The sequence below is a fragment of the Camelus bactrianus genome, chromosome 9 (assembly GCF_048773025.1).
Source record: "Camelus bactrianus isolate YW-2024 breed Bactrian camel chromosome 9, ASM4877302v1, whole genome shotgun sequence".
NCBI classification, from domain to species: domain Eukaryota; kingdom Metazoa; phylum Chordata; class Mammalia; order Artiodactyla; family Camelidae; genus Camelus; species Camelus bactrianus.
In genome coordinates, this window is record NC_133547.1 from 28056664 (window position 1) to 28079554 (window position 22891).

General features: G+C 34.3%; 1 protein-coding gene across 5 annotated transcripts in view; it reads left to right on the top strand.

Moving 5' to 3' along the window:
• MTF2 (metal response element binding transcription factor 2) overlaps window positions 1–22891 on the top strand; it is a 57617-nt gene that overhangs the window by 27866 nt on the left and 6860 nt on the right. For 3 of the 5 annotated variants that reach the window (XM_010950403.3, XM_074369975.1, XM_074369976.1), the window contains 10 exons: window positions 756–954; window positions 1074–1155; window positions 5053–5148; window positions 5387–5487; window positions 5874–6022; window positions 7919–8014; window positions 8905–8973; window positions 9793–9916; window positions 19678–19745; window positions 21321–21491. In XM_010950403.3, coding sequence (XP_010948705.1) covers window positions 756–954; window positions 1074–1155; window positions 5053–5148; window positions 5387–5487; window positions 5874–6022; window positions 7919–8014; window positions 8905–8973; window positions 9793–9916; window positions 19678–19745; window positions 21321–21491 — 1155 coding nt within the window. The remainder of the gene's footprint in view (window positions 1–755; window positions 955–1073; window positions 1156–5052; window positions 5149–5386; window positions 5488–5873; window positions 6023–7918; window positions 8015–8904; window positions 8974–9792; window positions 9917–19677; window positions 19746–21320; window positions 21492–22891) is intronic. The other 2 variants (XM_010950404.3, XM_074369977.1) reach the window with 1 other exon arrangement.

Sequence of the window (22891 nt, forward strand, 5' to 3'; positions counted from 1 at the left end):
ATGCTATGCTGTTTATGTAATAACTAATATATAAATTACAATGTAATTTTGGGGTCTTTTACTTAAAAAAATGTAAATGATCTTACATTTGGCTTCTTATTTGAATATGACTTTGTGAATTGGTGACTCTCAGGTTTTTTTTTAAACTTCCAGTCTACACATTTGCGGGATGGTGACATATTTCCATCAATAATGAGGCTTAATTCAGTAGTGACTCCCTGTAGGGGGATCACAGCTACCCTTCCAATGAGCTGAATATGCCCAGGTACCCAGAGTCACTGGTTAGTGTGATTTTTACATGTGGCATAATTGTTTTTATTCTTTCTCAAAAGCTTATGAAATTATGCCATGCAACTTCTGGTTTATCTAAACCCAGTCATGAGATTCAAGGCATTCTTTGCTCATGACCATGGCCTACCCACTTCTACTTAGAGCTGCTGTTTTGATGATAACTGCCCTGAATATGTTACCTTGGAGTGATTGCTGAATCTTGGCCTCACTTAAGGTTGACACTGAATGAATATTGAGAATTGCTATCATTTTGTTTTAAACCTCTTTGTTTCCAAAGAATATTTGTGATTTGAGGTACTTTTTTTTTTTTTTTTTTAGATTGAGGTACTTGTTAATATTTTCCCTAAATTTAAGGGTTTTAATAAATAAAATTTTTTGATTAATACATGAAGTACATCACTGGTATAAAATAAGTTCTATAAGTAAATCAATCTTACACTTTTTTTTTTAAATCTCCTAAACAGAGACTCTACAGGGGCAGGTAATTCACTGGTCCACAAGCGGTCTCCTTTACGTCGAAACCAAAAGACCCCAACATCCTTGACCAAGCTGTCTTTACAGGATGGACATAAAGTCAAAAAGCCAGCATGTAAATTTGAAGAGGGTCAGGATGTCCTAGCTAGATGGTCAGATGGCTTGTTTTATCTTGGAACTATCAAAAAGGCAAGTTACCTTAATAAAGCTTTTGCTGTTTTTGCAGTTAACGTTCAATAATCTTTAATTTAAATTTAACTTTGTTTTTAATTTTAAAATATCATCATATGTTTTCCTCTTTATTTCAGATAAACATATTGAAACAGAGCTGCTTCATCATATTTGAAGACAGTTCTAAATCCTGGGTTCTCTGGAAGGACATTCAAACAGGCAGGTGCTAGCTACTATTTCTCTTGGACATGATTTATACTGCAATTTTAACTTCTTCGGCTTATCGTTTTCTAGTGTTGTCTGTTAAGTACAGTGTATTAAGATAACTCATGGTCACTTTTGAGGAGAGGCTAAAAGAAAATCAGTGTATTCTTCACAGTGTTCAGAGTGTTACAGTCTGTTATAGACCACGAGAGGAACAATTGCTCTGTTAGGATAGTGGTAAATTAGAGGAAGGGTGCATCACTGATACGCTTGTATAAATTATTGTTAGGACCCTTCTAAGAACTTTGAAGAAAAATTTTTAGCTACTAATATGAGTGATACTTTGAGTTTCACCTTAACTGTTACTTACATTAGTACGAAGTAACACAGAGAACTAGTATTTGTTGAGAACGTACTATTTGCCAGATGTTTGGGGGAATTTGAACATATTCATTAGCTTTAGAGTACTAGAGTATTCATTAATAAGAGTGGTTTAAAATTACTGCTTAATTACGGGTTTTTATGTTTAGATAGGAAAATGAGGCTGTATTTGGGTGCAGGTAAAAATGAATACTGGTGTGCTTTGTTTTGGTTATAGGTATGTTTCTCGTACTGCTTTTTGTGTTCTCAAACTGCAGTTGCTGTGTGCCCTTTGCATCTGTTAAGCACAGGTGTTATTCCAGGCATCTCTTTCATGGAAAGTGCTTTATTTATGAAAAATTGTGAATATTAAAAGTCAGAATATTTTTGCTATCCACTAAAACCCCACTTTTTAAAAAAAGTTTTTTGGGAGGGGTGTTAATTAGGTTTATTTTAAAATTTTTTCTTAATAGAGGTACTGGAGATTGAACCCAGGACCTCGTGCATGCTGAGCATGCTCTCTACCATTGAGCTGTACCCTCCCCTCAAAGCCCCACTTGTGGTTTTCTTTTTACTGGGTTGACGGGCCTGCACTAAGGCATTTTTATATCTCCCGTTGTAGAAAGGAGACATAAATTCCTTGAAGTATTTATCCATTGGGTTTTTAATTTGAATCCCAAGTGCAGCTTTATCCTGTGTTCTATTTCTTAATCTCACTGTTAATTTTTCTTAGAGAATAAAAAGTTTTGGGAAAGGAATTGGAATGTTCTCATTGCCATCTTTATACATGGTATTCAAGGATTAGGTGGGGAACTCAATAGCTGTTACCCTAGTAAAATGTCTTTCAGAGAAACTTACCATTTTTGGGACTGATCAGTTTAAAGGACTAAAATTAGGTTGTGAATCTCAAATTGAGGGGTCAGTGAGAAAAGGGATAGGAGGAGGACAGGTGGTCTCCAACTGTAGTGACGTTGAACAGATCTTACTACCTGCATACAGAATTATTTCTTAGTGTAAGTATGGGTCTCTCTGCTGGAGCTGGAACATATTATACTGCTTCTGTTTCCCCTCTATTAGCTGTGTGTTCCTTTCAACTTTTCTGCATTTTTGAGGTTCCTATGGGTTAAATATAGATCTGGCTTTCTGTTTCCTTCTTCCCTCTCTCCCTGCTTCTTTCCTCCCCTCTTCCAGAAAGGAAGAAGGAAACCAGTTGTACCTAGAGGTAGAAAGTAGTAGTGAAAGTGAGGGGTCCTACTCGACACGTGGCCTGCCCAGTGCATCAGCTCCGTGGCCTGTGGTTCTTTCCTCACTGGCTCCTTTTTCTGTCATTAGAATTAGACAGGAGAGCTCCTGGGCCATTTAACTCTTTGCTAACACACAGAAAGTTGCACACCTGTAACTTGGAGTTGCTATAAAATGAACAAGTGAACCTGAAAATTGTGTTATGGTGTTACGGAAGATTCTAGTGTAGAGTGTAGCTTTGTATAGTAGTTATACATCAAAATAATACATTAGAGTAATTTCACTCATCTAATAAGAGCCTTTTAAAAAGTTCACATAAATAGGAGATCTCTAGTCATAGTAGTCAAAGAAATGTGCATTACAATGGGGAGATACTGTGTTAAAACCATTAAATAAATTTAAAAGGATTTTTAATTGTAATACCTAATACTGTTATAGTTTCTGTGAAAATGATACACTGCTGGTGGCAGTATAAATTTCTATTTTGGATATTACCTTAACAGTTGCATTAAATGCATAAAAATGTTTTATATGCTTTCATCTATATGGCAGTCATTTGTAGCAATTTATTCAAAAGAAATAATCCAAAAGTTAAAAATTTGGTTGAAAATACTTGCTGTAGCTTTATTTTAACAACAAAAAATGTGGCCTATCTAAATGAAATGCTTTATAATCAATTGGATTTAGAGTAAGGGGTACTTCAGAAGGCCACTAAGCTACACAGAAAGTTTTTGTAAACTTGATAAAAAAAGACATACTTGGGTTTCGCAAGTAAAGGCGGTTCTCTGCTTCCTCAGGATTGTTTCCTGAGGTGAACACTTTTGTCTGTTGGTTCAGCACCTCTTTTCTGAGGACCTGCCTTTCCCCACACCAGTCCATGTGGTTACAGTGAGAGTCAGATCAGGCACCTACCCCAATCTGGGGCTATTGGTCCTTTTCCAGGAAGTTGCAGATTTGGACTGAGAGGTTCTAGGCTGGTTGCTCTCCTGACTGAAACCTTAAACTAAGAAACTATGGGAAGCCACATCCAACCAAATGAACAAAGCCTGGGAGAGGAGAGAAGGGAGGAGGACAAAAGCCAAAACAAGGGGAAAAATGCAAAAAACGAACAAGCAAAAAATTTGATAACCTGCATATCTAAAAATAGAGGCGTAATTAGGTAAATTTGGTTCTTTCCACTGGATGGAATATTATGCAGCTATTAGAAGCCATAATTTTGAAAACTACAGTGTGAAAATGGTTTTGATGGAAGAAATATTACATAATATTAATGAAAGGAGGCATTTTACAGTGGAGAGAATGTGGACTCTGGTGTATCTGGGTTCGAATCTTAGCCTTGATGCTCTGTGACTGAGGGTCCTTGGGTTAGTTACTTTGTCTTTCTGAGCCTCAGTTCTTCTCTATGAATAAGATATTTATCTACCAAGTTGTAGAATTAAGCAAAATAATACGTATCAAGAGCCTAACAATCCTTGGTTCATAGCATAAAATTATACATTTTTTTATCATTGGTATGTGACTGAATCGTGTGTATTGGTATTTTAATGATGTATATTGAAATTGATGAGAAGAGAATATCGGAAATAATTGTGTTACAGTGGTAAAATTGTATTCTAAATTTGGAATAAAATTATTTTTAGAATAAAAATGTTTGAGGAAGAAATAACTTATCTAGTCAGGTGAAAAGTGTAATTAAGAACTGTGGAACCCCTAACTGTTGCAGTGGAATTTTGTTAAGGGTACATTATTGCACCATATTTCCAGATTTCAGAAGCTGGGGATTAAATAACTGGTATTCAGCCTTTTTTATAAATTAGTAAATAAAAAGAAATGTTATGAATCTAGAGAGAAAGGAGTCGTTGCTGTTTCCTTGCCCCTTTTCTTTAGTCTCATGACGTTTGGCAGTGTTGGGTGAGTGAATACGTGTGCATGGGTAGACGTGTGTTCTGGTGAGTAGTTCTAGTGTTTACAGAACATCCCCTTCTCTTGCCCTCCTCTCCCCTACGAGAATGGGCATATTAGCAGTGAATGATCCTGCCTGAGAACAGTTTAAATTATGCCCTCTGCCAAAAAGCAGATTAAATTATGAATGTAGATAGTAAGGCATCTTAAATTAGAGGTGGGAAGAACACAGATAGGGAGCAGAGACAGCATTTTGTGTATAGTACTTTGCTCTGAGAAGATGCCATTATGATCTAGTGAACAAACATTGTGGATATGGGCCACTTACTGGGTCAAAAAACTAGTTTTGTTATATGAAACAATTCTTTATTATGCCTGTCTTTTTAAGGTATATTTTAAATATTTCAGGAGCCACTGGAAGTGGGGAAATGGTCTGTACAATATGTCAAGAAGAGTATTCAGAAGCTCCCAATGAAATGGTTATATGTGATAAGTGTGGCCAAGGTAAACATTGACTTCTTTGAATCTTGTGGGAAAGTTTTGTTTTATACTTAATACCCCTGTTGAAGATTAATGATTAAAAATTCTTTACGTTGGTAATTTGAAGCTGTTACCATAAGTTTATTCATCAGTTGTAAATGTATTAATGTAGGAAAAGAGAATACTAAAATGCCTTCTTGAAATTGTGTTGCAGTATTTATTAATAAAATAGCATTTGCTTTATGCTTTTTTTGATATTAAGGATACCATCAGTTGTGTCACACACCTCATATTGATTCCAGTGTGATTGATTCAGATGAAAAATGGCTCTGTCGACAGTGTGTTTTTGCAACAACAACAAAGGTATCTTTTAAGTGTTTTGGGCTAAAGCCCTAAATGGAATTTATAAGGCACTATCAACGTAATGACTGTACGTTGAAAGTTTAGTTGAATGAAGTAAGCAATCAGCGCTGGGTAGAGAGAGGTGCTGCTGTTGTTTGACTCGTGATGCTTAAGTGACTTGCAGCTACTCTTACACTTGTTTTCTGATAGTGGTCTTGGAATTGGGGCAATAATTTGAAAGAAAAGACAAAATAAATAAAGATTATTATTGGTCAAACAGTTTGTGATATGGTAAGAAATTTAGAATCAAAATTTCTTCAGAAGTTTCAGAAGCATTTTAAAATTACAGAATTGTATTTAAAATTTTATCCTTCACTCTTTTAAATAACTTTTTTCCCCTAATATAGAGGGGTGGTGCGCTTAAGAAAGGACCAAATGCCAAAGCATTGCAAGTCATGAAGCAGACGTTGCCCTACAGTGTGGCAGACCTCGAATGGGACGCGGGTCATAAAACCAACGTCCAGCAGTGTTACTGCTATTGTGGAGGCCCTGGAGAGTGAGTAAACACAGATGCTTGATGCCCTTAAAGTAACTTTTAATTGCTTATATTGTCTACTCTGTTTTTGTTGATTGTGGTTGTGCGAGTGATAATGAATTGTAAATGCATGAAAATAACAATGAAGGAAAGTAGAGGCTGTAGTTTTATTCATCTTTATCATTAAATATTTGCTGTATAAATGAGTTAGAGTTCTACCTAAGAATGTTTAGAACTTCAGCTTCTGATCACTAGTTCTCATTCTGCTCTTTGGAATCAAACACGTATATCTTATCTTTCTTGTGAGGTAGCTCTTAAAATATTTCAATCCAGTCATCATATTTCCTGTTCCTATGGCTTACATACCAAGTGTTCTCTTTTCTAGGCTAAAATCTCCATTCCCATAAAACATTCTTTATGATATGCTTTCCAAACTCTGTTGCTCTCCAGGTTTTGAAATTTTACTCTTGAAATACGGTGCCATGATGAGAAAACGCAGTGTTTCCAGAAATAGTCTGCCAGAATGTAATGCGGCTATTAGAGTGGACATTATGCTTCTGTTGTTGTGAAGAGAGATTTTATTACCTCTGTTTGGTTGTCCCATCATATTCTTTTGTCTCATTTTGGGTTGTAGGTGGTCACCTGAAACATTTAGTTCTTTTTTTCATACAAGCTGATATTAATCCAAATTGTTTATAGTATTTGTAGTACATTTTTTAAAATGTACATTAACATCTAACTCTAGTTAAATTGTAATTATTGGTTTCTTGTATCTTTTTCCTTATCGGACTCTGTGCTTCTCTTAAGACAGGAACGCTGTCTAGGAGAATGCTGGGGCATAAAAGGTGTCCAGGGATGAAGATGTGAATAAGTGAATGTATAAATGAATGGACTTTTAGTTCTTCATTCTACCTTGTTTCTAATCTTACAGAATTTTTATTTGTAGTTTAAAAGTTTTATAACATTTTTCAGTTTTAGTCACCTACATTTTTAAGAAGCATTCTGTCTGGTTTCTTTGAATCACTTATAAAAGAGATACAGTGAACCTAGAGATTGATCTTTCTCCTTTACTTATTAATACCTTGCATTTAAAGTATTGTTCAAAGTAGGTGGAAACCATTACAGACATTATTTTATGAGGCCGATTGTTCGTTGTTACTTTAAAGACCATGACTACGTCAACTATGTTATGTTTGATATTGCTAACACTTTAATTTTAGCTCCTAAAGTACCTGGCACATAGTATTCATTAGTCTTTTGATTGAATGATTTTAATAGTAGTCTTGCCTTTGCCTGTGTATGGCTTAAAATTCGCTTGGGGCTCACTTATTAAGCAAAAGAATTATTCAGAGAAAAGGCATTATTTGAATGGCAGATAAGGATATTAATATATTTAAATCATGTACTATAGATTCAGTTTTTGTACCTTCAGCTATTAAAAAGAACAGAATCTGTCATAAAGCCTTTACACCTGGTAGAATTTTAGATTTTTAATTATTAAAATTTATTAAATTGGCATATCCCTTCTCATTTTATAATGAGCAAGAATAAGAGAAATGCAGTGAAAGCATAAAGCTGTCTATGGCCATTTGGTATATGGGGCAAATAGTTCTACACATTAGTGACCTCTCAGACTGTCAGTGTCAGAAGCTTGTGCTTTGACAAGGATTCGTTCCTAGTGTAGGAACCAGGCACTTGTTGACAAGAAATAGTAAATGCCACTTTTAAGAGTTTGTAAATTCTCATGAATAAAAGAGAGGAGGAAATGGTCAGTATTAATAACCTTTTGGGGAAGAAAAAATTAAACACTTCTTGTATCAGAAATGTAATACTATAATCAGAACTATATTCTGCATAGTGCCACTTTAAAAAAAGTCATGAAAAGTAGTCATTCTCATCTTAACTCTTTTCTTACAGCTGGTATTTAAAGATGCTCCAATGCTGCAAATGTAAGCAGTGGTTTCATGAAGCTTGTGTGCAATGCCTTCAAAAGCCAATGCTGTTTGGAGACAGGTGAGACGGGCATTTGCGTTTTACTGATTAATTTTTTTAGTTTTTTAAAAATAGTGGCTGTGTTTGCATTTTCACATTTCTTAAAGTTTTAACAGTGATTTGTAAAAGGTTCACCTTACAGGGAAAATGCTGAATAATACACTTAAATTATGGGTAATTTTTAAAAACACATAATATTTATACTTCTGGATATTATTGCAGAAAGTTTTTAAGTATTCAGTCAGTGATTTATAATTGCTCCTATTACCCCACAATACTCTAAAGTATTCTCATTGGTCCTTTCTTTTAAAGAACCTCAAAGGGATCCTGTGACAGAAAGTTGGAAAGGGCAACAGAACCTTGCACACAATTTTACACCTTAGATCTAAAAAATTTCTAAAGGCAGACCTTTGCATTAGGTGAATGTGAAATAGCAGAGAGTTCTAAGAAGAAAAAATTACGTGTGGCATCAGAAACCCTGGGTTTAAATCTTAGCTTATGCCACTTGGTATTTTTCTGACCCTAGGAAGGTCAACTTGTCTGCTCTGGGTTTATTTTACCAGATTGTTTTGAGCATTGAAAGTAACAGTGTTCATGGGGGCATACATCACAATCCCTGGTGTACACAGTCATTCGTAAAGTATACCTGTATATGAATCTGTATGTGAACTCTGAAGGTGTCTGATGTTTAAAGAAATTGCCTCTTCCCCCCCAGATACAAACTATTTCGTTATTTGTCATTACTGGAACAGAAATTCTTTAAATCACAGCGTCATGATTCAAATTCTATTTTGCTTTGTATATCAGTCCTTATGTCATTTGGAGGATATGTACTTGCTGAGTGTTAATTTTAATTGTTAAATAATTTCTATGGTCTCTTGATTACTCAGTATGCAACTTTTTCCCCGTAGGTTTTATACATTTATTTGCTCTGTCTGCAGTTCTGGACCAGAATACCTCAAACGTCTACCATTACAGTGGTAAGTATGGACATTTCTGATGTGGAACAAAAAAGAGCCATATTTTTAAGCCTACAGGATGAAGCTTTATATACATTTACTTGGCTTAAATAAAAATTTCTTCTTTATGTCTGGCTTTATTTCTTTTCCTGTATTTAATCTTTAAGCCTGAGGTCATTTCCCCAAGAATTATCTAGATTTATTGCTCAAGTAATAAGGCCCTTCAGTTTCTAATGGCATAAAAAGTAACTTTCAAATATTTTTTAGAATTTCTAGTTCTTTTGGACCTTCAGCATAGCATACAGTAGAAGAGAGAAAAGTCTTATAACAAATACGATGATTTCTGCCTCAGTTTAGTAATTCTTAGGCATGGAAAGTACGTGAATTTTTGAGATTTCCTGAAAATGCTTATAGTAGGACTTAGAAATTTTTGTTAAATGTTTTATATATTTTAGGAGAAGGTAAGATTTAACTCATGAATCAGATAAAGTGTGTTAATGTATGATTAATTTTTTAGTGTGTATGTAATAATGAAAAGACATGAATTGTTAGACTGTAAGTTATTTTTTCTTAAAGTCAGATCTTTGAATGCATTTTAAGAAATAAAATATCTTTTAGTCTTTAGTTACTATTCAGGATAAGTAAATGTTAATATTTTTCATTTATTTTCACATGTAATGATTTATTGTGACTATGACATATATTAACCCTCTGTTCATCCAAATACTTCACTTTGGATTTTTTAACTGCTGGTTTTATAAAAATATTGTGTGATTTTTTTTTTTCAAACAATAACCAAAAACATTGTTTTCATATATTTTGATTATTTTTGGACTCCAGGGTAGATATAGCACACCTATGCCTTTACAACCTAAGTGTTATTCACAAGAAGAAATACTTTGATTCTGAACTTGAGCTTATGACATATATTAATGAAAACTGGGATAGATTGCACCCTGGAGAGGTAGGTGGTCTTAGAGCTAACTTCACTAGCTACTTGATGTCTTTTTTGTTGTGTTTTGTTTTTGTTAAAAGCAACCAAGACACGTGTGTAAGCCATGCAGCTAAAGTAGCATTTCATTTTTAGTTAGGGAGAAATAACTTTGGTAACCACATTAGGATCAGCCCTCATTCTCCTATTCGTTGCCTATTGACTGAAGGGAAGATGTAAGAGAAGTAAATTGCTTGATTTTTCCATTTCCTGTATCTGTAGTTAAAGATAAAAAGGAGAGAGAAATCCTTATTATTGATATCTTATGGTTTTTCCTCCTTTTGTTCTAAGTTTTCTATAAACTTAGAGATGTAACCAACACTCTTCCTTCCTCTCTTGTTGGTACTCTTTTATCTCTTTGACTTCCAGGAATGGTGGGACCCAGAAATAATGTCACAATAATGAGCTAGAGAGTGTAGCTACTGAGTTGGAGCTTATCCCCCTCATTCTGGCATTTCATTTTGCTTTACATTTGCAAAGTGCAACCACTCATGCTGGTTTACAAAGTGTCTTTTTTAAAAAAAAAAAAAGCAATATAAAAGTTAACGCATGATCATTGAAGATTTTGAAACTACAGAATAGCACAAAGAAGTAACTAGAATAACAATAATATTTACCTTTTTTTTAGCATTTATTTAGACTTATTGAACTACAGGTATTAATTACTCTTAGGTTAACTAAAAATTTTATTTTATAATGTGTGGAATTAGATGTGTGAATTTTAGTCATGTATTACTTCTTGAGGTAAAAATTATGTAAATGGATTTGAAATTTAGGAAAAATTTCTGCATTTGTAGCTTTTACACATGAGTCAGTTTATAAGGTTCATGTCAAACAGGACATGAAAGGTTTTGTTATTGTTGTTTTGGGGGGTTTATGGGGCATCACCAAGTGCATAATGCACATTTACTTAAAAGTTGGTTAGTGTAGATCAGTTGCATAAAATAAACACCTGTGGAATACTTAGATTTTAAAATCAAAGATATTAAAATAAATTGAGGTAAGATGTTTTGAGTGTTAGAAATTGGAACATAATACTCTTATTTTCTGTTAAAAGCTGTTTTTTTCAGATGCTATTTGGGAAAAAGTGAGCAACTTATAAATTCGGTACATTTTAATGAACCGATTAGTAATAGAAAAATGTGTAAGGCACTAATAACTATAGTGTTCTTTATAGTCACCTTAATATTTAATGTTCTAATATGTTCATTTGAAATTCTTTCTAGCTGTGGTTCTTTTAGCACTTCAGATATCACATCTGTATTGCTGTTAATATGCTTTATGTTTTACATGATTGAATTCTGCATTAGTTACTTCATGTAGACAGTCGGCATGTGTGTAAAAACTCAAATTGTTTTATTTATTTAAAATGCTATGATTTCTTAATTACAAACATAATATTTAGATTTTATTAAAGAGGCTGAAAATAGAAAATAATAAAAATTATAGTCTGTTTTTGAAAAATGAGTTCAATTTATGAATTTCAGTTATCTGAGTTCCAGCTGAACTTTTGATATATATCAGAAAAAGTTTATTTCAGCAGTAGAGACATGGTTTTATTTTCTGTAGCCTGTGAAATAATGTCTTACAAATAAGAAATTTCAATTTCTTTGCAAAAATGAGAAAATGTATCTCTTTGTATTTAAAAATAAGAGAAGAATGATTACAATCTAATAAAACTTTACAAAAGAAAAGTTTTGCTTTTTGGAGGAGTGTTTCCATTTTTTTGAACCATCAGATTTATTATCAGAGCAAGTAACTTTCTAATCACTTCTCATTGCTCTTTCTCTGCATTAAAAAAAGAAAATATTCAGACTTCTTAGGTTAGCCACCCCATCCTCAGACCAGTTAATTACAGATATAATTCTAGGTTTTAATTCTCTGTAGTAATATTTTACATCTTAATATTGTAATTATAATTGGTTTTTAGAGTGACATTTTAATAATAAAGAGACCATAGAATTTATGTCAGTAATATTTATTCAGTGATTTTCATTTAGTTTACTTTTAAATGTTTGTGATAATAGAAACAAAGATAATACAAATATTGTATTACTCCAAATTATTAAAGTAGTAAATCTTCAGTTAATTGAAATTGAATTGCAGGCTGAATTTTGTCACTAACCCAAAATTAAGTTAACAAAAATTTCTTTCTTATTTATATTTGTATTCAAAATCTTTTTATAAAATAACATTAATTATAGTTTTTCCTCTGTATCCATGAGGGATTGGTTCCAGGACCCCCTTTGGATGCCAAAATCTGAGGATACTCAAGTCCCTTATATAAAATGATGTAGTACATAGAACCACACAAAAATCTATGGGATGCAGCAAAAGCACTCCTAAGGGGGAAGTTCATAGCAATACAGGCCTTCCTCAAAAAATAAGAACAATCTCAAATAAACAACCTAACCTATCACCTAAAAAAAATAGAAAACGAAGAGCAAACAAAACCTCAAGTCAGCAGAAGGAAAGAATATAAACATCAGGGAGGAATAAAATAAAATAGAGATTTCAAAAATGATTGAAAAATTTCAATCAAACCAAGAGCTCGTTTTCTGAAAGAGTAAACAAAATTGGCAAACCTCTGTCCAGGCTCACCAAGAAGAAACGGGAGAGGACACACATAAACAAAATGAGAAAGGAAAATGGAGAAATTACAGTCAATACTACAGAAATACAAAAAACCATAAGAGAATACTATGAACAGCTATATAGAAACAAATTGGACAACCTAGTAGAAATGGACAAGTTTCCGGAAACATACAGTCCATGAAGACTGAACCAGGAAGAAATAGACCACTTGAACAGACTGATCACTAGAAGTAGAATCAGCACTAAAAAACCTCCCTACAAACAAAGGTCCAGGACCAGATGGCTTTACTGGGGAATTCTACCAAATATAAAAAGGAGGACTCATACTGATCCTTCTGAAATTCTTCCAAAAGATTGAGAAGGAAAGAATACTCCCAAATTCATTCTGTGAAGCCACTGTCACCCTGATACCAAAACCAGACAAAGACACTAACAGAAAAGAAAATGACAGGCCAATATCTTTGATGAACATAGATGCAAAACTCCTCAACAAAGTATTAGTAAACAGAATCCAACAACACATAAAAAAGATTATACACCATGATCAAGTTGGATTCATCCCAGGGACACGAGGATGGTTCAGCATATGCAAGTCAATCAATGTGGTACACAGCACATCAACAAGAGAAGGGACAAAATCACATGATCATCTCAATAGATGCATAAAAAGCATTTGATGAATTTCAGCACCCATTTATGATAAAAAATAAAAAAGCCCTTACCAAAGTGGGTATAGAGGAAACATATCTCAACATATTAAAAGCTATTTATAACAAACCTACAGCCAGCATAATACTCAGTGGTGAAAAACTGAAAGCCTTCCCACTAAAATCGGGAAAAGACAAGGATGCCCACTCTCACCACTTATATTCAACATAGTTTTGGAATTCCTAGCCACAACAATCATGCAAGAAAAAAATAAAAAGGATCCAAATTGGAAGAGAAGAGGCAAAATTGTCACTATATGCAGATCACATGATACTGTGTATAAAAAACCCTAAAAGCTCCACACGAAGACGACTAGAGCTGATAAAAGTATTTAGCAAGGTAGCAGGATACAAGATTAACATACAGAAATCAATTGTATTTCTTTACACTAGCAATGAAATACCAGAGAAAGAGAGTAAAGAAACAATCCCTTTTAAAATCACATCCAAAACAAGATATTTAGAAATAAATCTGACCAAGGAGGTGAATGGCTTATACGTGGAGAACTACAAAACATTGACTAAGGAATTAAAGATGACTCAAAGAAATGGAAAGATATCCCATGCTTTTGGAATCAAAGAATCAATATTGTTAAAATGGTCATACTGCTCAAGGCAATCTGCAGATTTAATGTGATTCCTATCAAATTACTAATGACATTTTTTCACAGAACTAGAACAAATAATCCTTAAATTTGTATGGAATCACAAAAGACCCAGAATTGCCAAAGCAGTACCAAATAAAAAGAGCAAAGCTTGGAGGTATAACCCTCCCAGACTTCAGACATTACTACAGAGCTGCAGTAATCAAAACAGCATGGTATCAGCACAAAACAGACATGGATCAACAGAACAGAATAGAGAGCCCAGAAATAAACTCACAGACCGACACTAATTTGATCTTTCACAAAGGAGGCATGACAATACAATGGAGAAAAGACAGTCTCTTCAGCAAGTGATGTTGGGAAAACTGGACAGTTGCATGTAAATCAGTGAAGTTAGAACACTCCCTCACACCATACACAAAAATAAACTCAAAATAGTTTAAAGGCTTAAAATAAGACAAGACCATATAAACCTAGAAAAAAACATAGGCAAAACATTCTCTGACATAAATCTTAGCAATGTTCTCCTAGGGCAGTCTACCCAGGCAATACAAATAAAAGCAAAAATAAGCAAATGGGGCCTAATTAAACTCAAGCTTTTGCAGAGCAAAGGAAAGCATAAGCATAAACAAAACAAATTGACAATGTATGTAATGGGAGAAAATATTTGCAAATGATGCAACTGACAAAGGCTTAATTTCCAAAATACATAAACAGCTTATCCAACTTAATAACAACAACAAAAAAACCAAACAACCCAATCGAAAAATAGGCAGAAGACTTAAACAAGCAATTTTCCGATGAAGACATACAAATGGCCAATAGGCACATGAAAAAAATGCTCAGTATCACTAATTATCTGAGAAATGGAAATCAAAACTACAATGAAGTATCACCTCCCACCAGTCAGAATGGCCGTCATTAAAAAGTCTGCAAACGATAAATGCTGGAGAGGGTGTAGAGAAAAGGGAACCCTCCTGCACTGTTGGTGGGAACATAATTTGGTGCAGCCATTATGGAAAACAGTATGGCAGTTCCTCAAAAAATGAAAAATAGACTTACCATATGATCCAGCAATCCCACTTCTGGTCATATATCTGGAGGGAACTCTTAATTCGAAAAGATACATGCACCTCAGTGTTCACATCAGCGCTACATGCAATAGCCAAGAAATGGAAGCAACCTAGATGTCCATCGAAAGACAGCTGGACAATGAAGTTGTGATATACTTACACAATGTAATACTACTCAGCCATAAAAAAAGAATAAAATAATGCCATTTGCAGCAACATGGATGGACCCTGGAGATTGTCATTCTAAGTGAAGTAAGTCAGAAAGAGAAAGAAAATACGGTATGATATCACTCATATATGGAATTTTAAAAAAGAATAAGGAAGATACTAATGAACTCATCTACAAAACAGAAACAGACTTGCAGACATAGTAAACAAGCTTATGGTTATGGGGAAAGGGGATGTGAAGGGATAAATTTGGGAGTTTGAGATTTGCAAATGTTAGTCACTATATATATAAAAATAGATTTAAAAAATTCTGTATAGCATGGGAACTATATCCAATATCTTGTAATAACCTTTAATGAAAAAATATGAAAACAAATACATGATACAAATATGCATGACTGGCACATTATGTTGTCCACCAGAAACTGACACATTGTAACTGACTATACTTCACTTTGTAAAAAAGTGACATAATACTGTTGGCCCTTCGTATCTGATTGATTTTCTCTGATTGGAAACCATAGATTTGAACATTAGTTCTTATTATACATAATATAGATTACATGACAAAAGACGTTTGCTCTAGAGGTTTCTCCTTAAAAATGAAACAAAACAGAAAAATAGTTGCAATTTACTCTCTTAAATGTGGAGTTTCTTCCTCTACCCGCCATCTAGGTAAAACGAAAGAAATCTTGTGATTTGACAAGTTGATTGAGATTTTTATGGAATTTTATTTAGAAATATATGATGGACGCCTAGCCTCAGAGAGGCAGTCATTTATACTTAAGCATTTCTGAGCTAAGTTATAACTTAATTTTACATATGATGACATTGACTAAACTAATGGTATTACTGTGTTGTTTTGGAAGCCTGATAAATACTTACTTAGATTTCTGGTTACTTGGAGCAGTCTTAAAATGAATCAATTGTATCTGTTTAGTATATTGTGCTTTTTAAAAATTGTTATAAAGGAAATATTGTGACCTCTTTTAATAACAAAAAGAAATTTCAAAAATACTAAACATTTTAGAGAGTACAGTTAACTCTTGAAGAATGCAAAGTTAGAGGCACCGACACTCTTCGCAGTCAGAAATCGCATGTAACTTTACAGTCGGCTGGCCCTGTCTGCAGCTCTGCATACACAGATTTAACCAACCACAGCATAGTACTGTAGTATGTATTCAGTGAAAAGAATCCGTGTGTAAGTGGGCCCACACAGGTCATACCCATGTTGTTCAGGGGTCAACTGTATATCCTTTTATACCAGGAGGCAAATTTAGCATTTATATATTATATATCTTGTTCTTAGTTGATTAATTTCACCATTGCTGTGAAGAGAAGCTGAAACTTTTAGAACATAATGATAATTTTGTATCATTTTCTATGTGATTTTTTTTTAAACATTTTTGGAGCTTGGTATCTTAATGATTATCATATAGACTGACTATAGCTATTTGAGAAACTGTTACGTTTTGAAATATTTTCTTTGAGTTAGTAAGAATATGTAATATACATTTGACACCTCAAAAATTGCTTAGGGTTTTTATATAGAATAAGGTGTTTAGAATGGGATTGTACCAGATTTTATTTTGGAGAAGGAGAATCTGCCTGTTTACATTTGTCTTTGATTCCTAATGTGATTTGAAATTTTATTTCTGTGAGGACAACCCACTCGTCTATTAATTGTGGTCTTAAATTTTAAACACCCAAAGGTTGTTAGAGCAGAGTATACTGAGTGCTACCTCACTTGAAGGATGTAGGGAGAAAAGTACAGATAAAATTCAAATGAAACACTGTGGCAGAAACTATGTTCTGGCTAGAGAAAAATGTAGTATAGTACAGGTGGTATACTTTTAAGTGAAAATTATAAGAAATCTAGTTAAATACTTGGACCTTGAGTATATTAGCATACAGTGTATAGGTTGGCAGACAGATTAAATTGGCATACTTAAGCCTAGGTGATGTGGAATTCAATATTGGTAATTGAAGGATATATTTTATTGAAGGGAATAGTTTTAACTGTACGTAACAGCATTTATATCTATACAGAAATACACACCCTTAAAAGTAAAAACATAGTGTGAGATTAGTGTGTGTAGAGGGAGGAACAAAAATGATTATTCTGTTGAAGATGCATGTTGTAAACCTCATGGTCGAGTGGAATGACTAGAATATCATACTCTTCTAATACAGATGATTAGATTTATGTTATAATATTTGTACTCTCAGTTTTCAAAATACAGAAAGGGAGCCGTAGACTGCATTATGCATGTTGAAACACCCTCTATGCAAGATAGCCCCGGAGTGCTGAAGGCGCTTTCAGATAAAACTTCGGAGAAACCACAGAGAGTAAGAACCAAAAGAAAGAAGAGAGTTTGCTGTGATTTTCAAAAAGTAAAAAGGAGTGGATTTGAGAAATTAGAAACTTTTGTTGTGGAATGTCAGTAAAATTGTAGAGCGGATTTTTCATATATATCGCTTGTGAAGGTTTAAAAAGCAGTAAGAAAAACGTCTCCTAATTTATTAGAATAAGTCACGTTTGTTAAGTATGCTAGTTTCTTTTTGATATGGTTAGCGATACTGGTATGTCAAATAGTAACTAATGTGCATGGTGTAGACATAGTATAACTCAGTTTCATGTAAGATATTGAAGTGTGAACTCGTTAAAATGAAAATTAAATGGATTTGTAACTAGCTGCATAATAGTAACAAAAGCAAGTCAAGGGCTTGGAAATATTCTTGAGGGACGTTCTGGTGGAGAACCAAAGGGTTTGTCTTTGTTTCTATCCTCAATTCAAGAAGGATGACAGAGTTAAGAGAAAAGATCGCCTTAAACACTGAGCTGAAAATGAAATCAAACTAACAACAGTTATAAAATTTTGCTTTTAGGCTTAAATATACAGAGAACAGTATGGAACAAGCAGCGTTAAGAGAGGATACTTGGCTTAATAGCAGTTCATCTGATAAAATTTTAGAGTTGAGATGGGAGTGGGGGACAAGAAAGAGGATGGAATAATTTAGCCAAGTTTAATATGAAATAATGTAGTGGGGCTGCTGAATACTTTAACCTAATTTTGGACGTGGTAGCTGCTGTCAGATATTTGAAGAACTGTCTTGTGAAAGAGAATGAAAGAGTTCTGGTTAGGAAGGATTTTGTCCACCCATGGGATGAGCTTCATTGGTTGCCTCGTTAGCTTTCCTCAGTGGTAGTATTGAAACCAAGGTTTTGGGACAATCAGGACTGTAAAAGGGATTGCAGTATTAGTGAAAACTTGAATTAGATGGACATCTTGGTTCTCTTTCAAACTTTAAAGTCTAGTCCATTATTTCTCCTATTAAAGGATAGAAATTATCATTGGAGGCTTCAGAAATACAATAGGAAGGTGGTATGATAAAGAGGAATGAGCACTAAACTTTCTCCTTCCTTTTTCCCTCCTTCCTTACCTTCGTAATTCTTTCTTTTTCCCCTTAGAAAAAAAAAAAAAAACAGTACCCAGGATGGGCAGGGAATGGGCTCTCAGTGAGTGATGAATGAGTGTCCTTAGCTGTCACTTGGGTTCAGGTTCTAGCTCTCTGACTGACCAGCCATATGAATTTGAGCAATTTAACCTGTCTGTAAACTAATCTGTAAAATAGAGTTGAAGTAGGTGACTTTGTCTCTTCTCTCTCCAATATTCTGTTTGACAGATTTGCTCTTTTTACTTGATGCAGTTCTGCAGTTTGGGAGTTTCAAATGGTAAAGAAAATTACTGCAGTAATTTTGAAAGTCAGCAGTGGTATATCAGAAGTTTTTTATTTGTTTTAGTGTTTGTAGCTTTGAGGATTTTTTTTTTTTTTTCCTATTTGCTATTGGGCCCCAGTCTTTAAACTTTGAAGAAAAGGGAGAAGTAACTGTGAAAGAAACCTTTTGGAACAAAATAGAGTATTTTCTAGAATTGAATGTATAGAGTTTAAAGTGTTGTGATAATAAAAAAATTACAGAACAATTTTGGGTTTTGGAGCCAACTAAAGTCTGTAACTGTTATGAAAATAAAATCCCCAAATTTCACATTATTTTCTAAAATTATAGATATTATTGGTGTGTGTTAATATTAGAAGTATTGGGAAATACAATGGTATGTTTCTCTTTTTATTTAATTGAAGTCCCATCAGTTACAATGTGTCAATTTCTGGTGTACAGCACAATGTCCCAGTCATCTCATTATTTTTTATACTCTTTCCCATTAATATCTATTAGAAGCTTTTATGTTTGATATTAAAGTAATTCTGATGTATTATTTCCCCAATTTTTTAATTGTGCTTTGCAGTTGATAGTTCTTTCAGACATACCACTGGAGCCGTACGATTACTAGTAAAGTAACTACTGTAGGATTTATACTCCCTTTTTTTTTGTAAGTGAGAAAACAAGCTGTGAGAGGTTAAATGGCCTTAAATCACATAGCTAGTCAGTGAGGACCTGGAATTAGAACTTAGAGCTTCTGACTGCTAGTTAGTACACTTCTGGATCACATTGCCTCTCTCTAGCACCTATGTATTACTAAGTGATGAAATTACAGTGCGTTAAATTGTTTCTTGATACTTCACAGCTGGCAGACACACCAAAATCTGAAAGATACGAGCATGTTCTGGAGGCATTAAATGATTACAAGACCATGTAAGTTGATTGATGTATCCCTATGAGGGAAGCATTTAGTAAGTATGAGGAATAATTGTAAGAATTGTGGGATTGGTGTATAGAACTAGTACATACCATTTAAAACTTTTCAACGTCCTCTTTCAGTCAGAGTAAAGCAGTGGTTCTCAAGAGCTGGGGAAGGGAAGAGCAGTCCTCTGGGAATGGTTGTTGGGAGGCAGTCATATCAGTATCTCACAGAAATTTGATCTGTTCAGTTGAAAAAGCATATTCAGAGATGATTTGTTTTTATAACTTAAGTAAGATAGAATCTTCTTAGCTGGTAAGAATATGCAAAAGATAGGGGAATATATTGTAGAGAATATGGGTTTTATAATGATTGAGATCTTCTGTGATTTTAAGATTAGTCATTGCCATCTGTTAGAGAAAAGTAGTGTTAGTGATCCAAGTTTTTGATAATTAAGTGATAATGTGTGAGATACATTCTTGTAGAGATCTTCCCCTTTGTTTTTAAGCCAGCACATCTATATTTCTTAAAACTATTTTCAAAATGCAATAGAAATAATTTTTAAATGTATATACTGGCTGCAACCAACTACTGAATTATAACATTTTCATTTGTAACAAGTTGCTGTTTTTGAACTTGGTAGCATTTCCTCATTAAAAAATGTTATAGTTACAAGTGGCTGGATCTTTGGACCACCTCAAAAAGCCATAAAATTACCTGAGCAGTTACCATGCTGGTAAAAATACTTTTTGGAACAATGAATTCTCTACTCCAACTTAGTATGCCAGAAATATATCTGTTCTTGTTATGATAGAAATGGGGGCTCCCCTTTCTCAAACCTGTAGAAAAGTGGAAAAATAGTCCAGGCATTTGGTAGTGGTTCTTACGGCCAAGCAGGCTCTACGTAGAGCTAAGGAGGTGTTTTGGAATAATTCCAGATTTGATATATTAGACACTCCCTTTATTTTCTGGGCCTCTAGGATTAATTTTATACCTTTTTCCCCAATGCTATCACCTATTACTTTCTGGCTAGGATTTCTATCCTCACAGATCCACTCTGAAATAGAATTCTTTTTTCCTAAAGTTTTTATGAGATGTTTTTATCAGATGACAGTAAAAACATAGAAAAACAAATTAGGACTAAAAAAGACACCACTCTCCACCCTTTTTCCTTGCTTTAAAAGGTTAGGTGCTAGGGGTAGGGAGTATAGCCCAGTGGTAGAGTGCATGTTTAGCATGCATGAGGTCCTGGGTTCAATCCCCAGTACCTCCGTGAACAACAAAAAAAAGGGAGGGAAGCGAATATCACAATAAAACACTTAGGCTCACCAATTTAAAAAAAAAAAGAAAAGTGGGCATCTGGTCTTCTCCCTTCTGACTCTGTTCCTGCCTACTCTTGCATCATATCCCACTGTTGTCTGGCTCTAGGGCAGATAAGAATCAAGGAAGGCAGCGGGGAAGAGGCAGTTTTTCTAGTATTGGGTGGACTTTAATGTGTAAAGGCTTTATACCTGAAAGTTATGACTTAGGGTCTGCCATGTATATGTGTTCAGTTTTTAAATTTTTAGTTAATTTTTTTAAAAATTTAGGTTTATGTCTGGGAAAGAAATAAAGAAGAAGAAACATTTGTTTGGGTTGCGAATCCGTGTTCCTCCTGTGCCACCAAATGTGGCTTTCAAGGCAGAGAAAGAACCTGAAGGAACATCCCATGAATTTAAAATTAAAGGCAGAAAGGCATCCAAACCTATATCTGATTCAAGGTAAAAAATTGATCTGTGGCTTAGTTTTTCTCTTTAGCTTATTTGTAACTAAAAATGTGTTATTTAGTCTCAGTAGTATATTTGAAAATACAAGCGGCAGTTACCCTGCTTTGTTTTCCTGTTTATAGTTTCTTGCTTGGACAAGGTGTACAAAGAGTTAATGCTAGATGTTTATTTACTTACTTTAGATCTAAGGCTTTTCAGGAATAGGCCCAATTCATTTTGTTAGCAAACAGCTTAAGTATTAGCCTGTTCATTTGGTTTTTGTTGTTGTTGTTCATTTCTCATTCATTTGTTCATTCATTTATTCATTACTTGTATCAGGCATCTTACCATCTAAGTGCTAAAGACACAGTAACAAATGAAACTTTCTGCCCTGTTGGGGTGTACATTATAGTGGGGAAGAAAGGTGATTAAAAAAAAGGTAAAATAACTACAGATTATACTAATGCCATTTAGGAAATAACAGACAGATTTGGACTGTACTGGGATGGACAGAGATGAAAGGATCTACTTTAAGGAGGTTTAAGGAAGGCATATTTAAAATGGTACTTAAGCTGAAACTTGGAATGATGAGAATGACCTAACAATGTGAAGAACAAAGGGACAAATACTTCAGGTAGCAGCAGTAACAAGTCTGAAGGCTGTGAGGCATGTTCTAGGAGCTCGCAGAGGGCTAGTGAAGTAGGAATGGGTGTAGAGTGTAGCAGGTGTTGGGAAGGTTGGGTGGGGCTTGATCGTGTAAAGCTTTGTAGGTCTCATAAGAAGTTTGGGTTTTCTGAGAATGGGGAGCTGTTTAAAAATGTAAGCAGATTGAATTATCCTTTAAAGTACTTTGCTGGATGCTGTTTGGAAAACAATTGAGGTAAGAATAGAAGCAAGAGAAAATTGAGTCTTACAGTAGTCTAGGTGAGAGATACAACGGTTGCTTGTGCAGGTGAAGGTGTTGGCAGTCAAATAGAGAAAAAATAGATTCTGTTGGAGGCAGAATTTATAGGCTTTGCTAATTAATTAAATTTATGAAAGAAAGGAAGAAATGAAGTCAAACAGTGCCCAGATTTCTGGCTTGAGCAACTAGTGGGTGGTGGTGTCTGTTACCAAGATCTGGAAGAACAGATTTTGGCAAGGTGAATAAAGCATTCTTCTGTTTCATACTCATTGAATTTGAGATTCTTCCAAGGAATACCTCAGTGATGATGATGTCAGGCAGTTGGGTGTGTAAGTCTCAGGAGAGGTTAGGACACATGACATAAATTTGGGAGTTGAATTATAAAGCTATGAGGATGACATTACCTAAAGAGAGGAGAAGTGAAGAAAATGTGGCCCAGAATAATGTCCTGATATCATTTAGAGATTTGGAAGTAGTGAAATAAACGAAGGAGACTAAAAAGAATGATCAG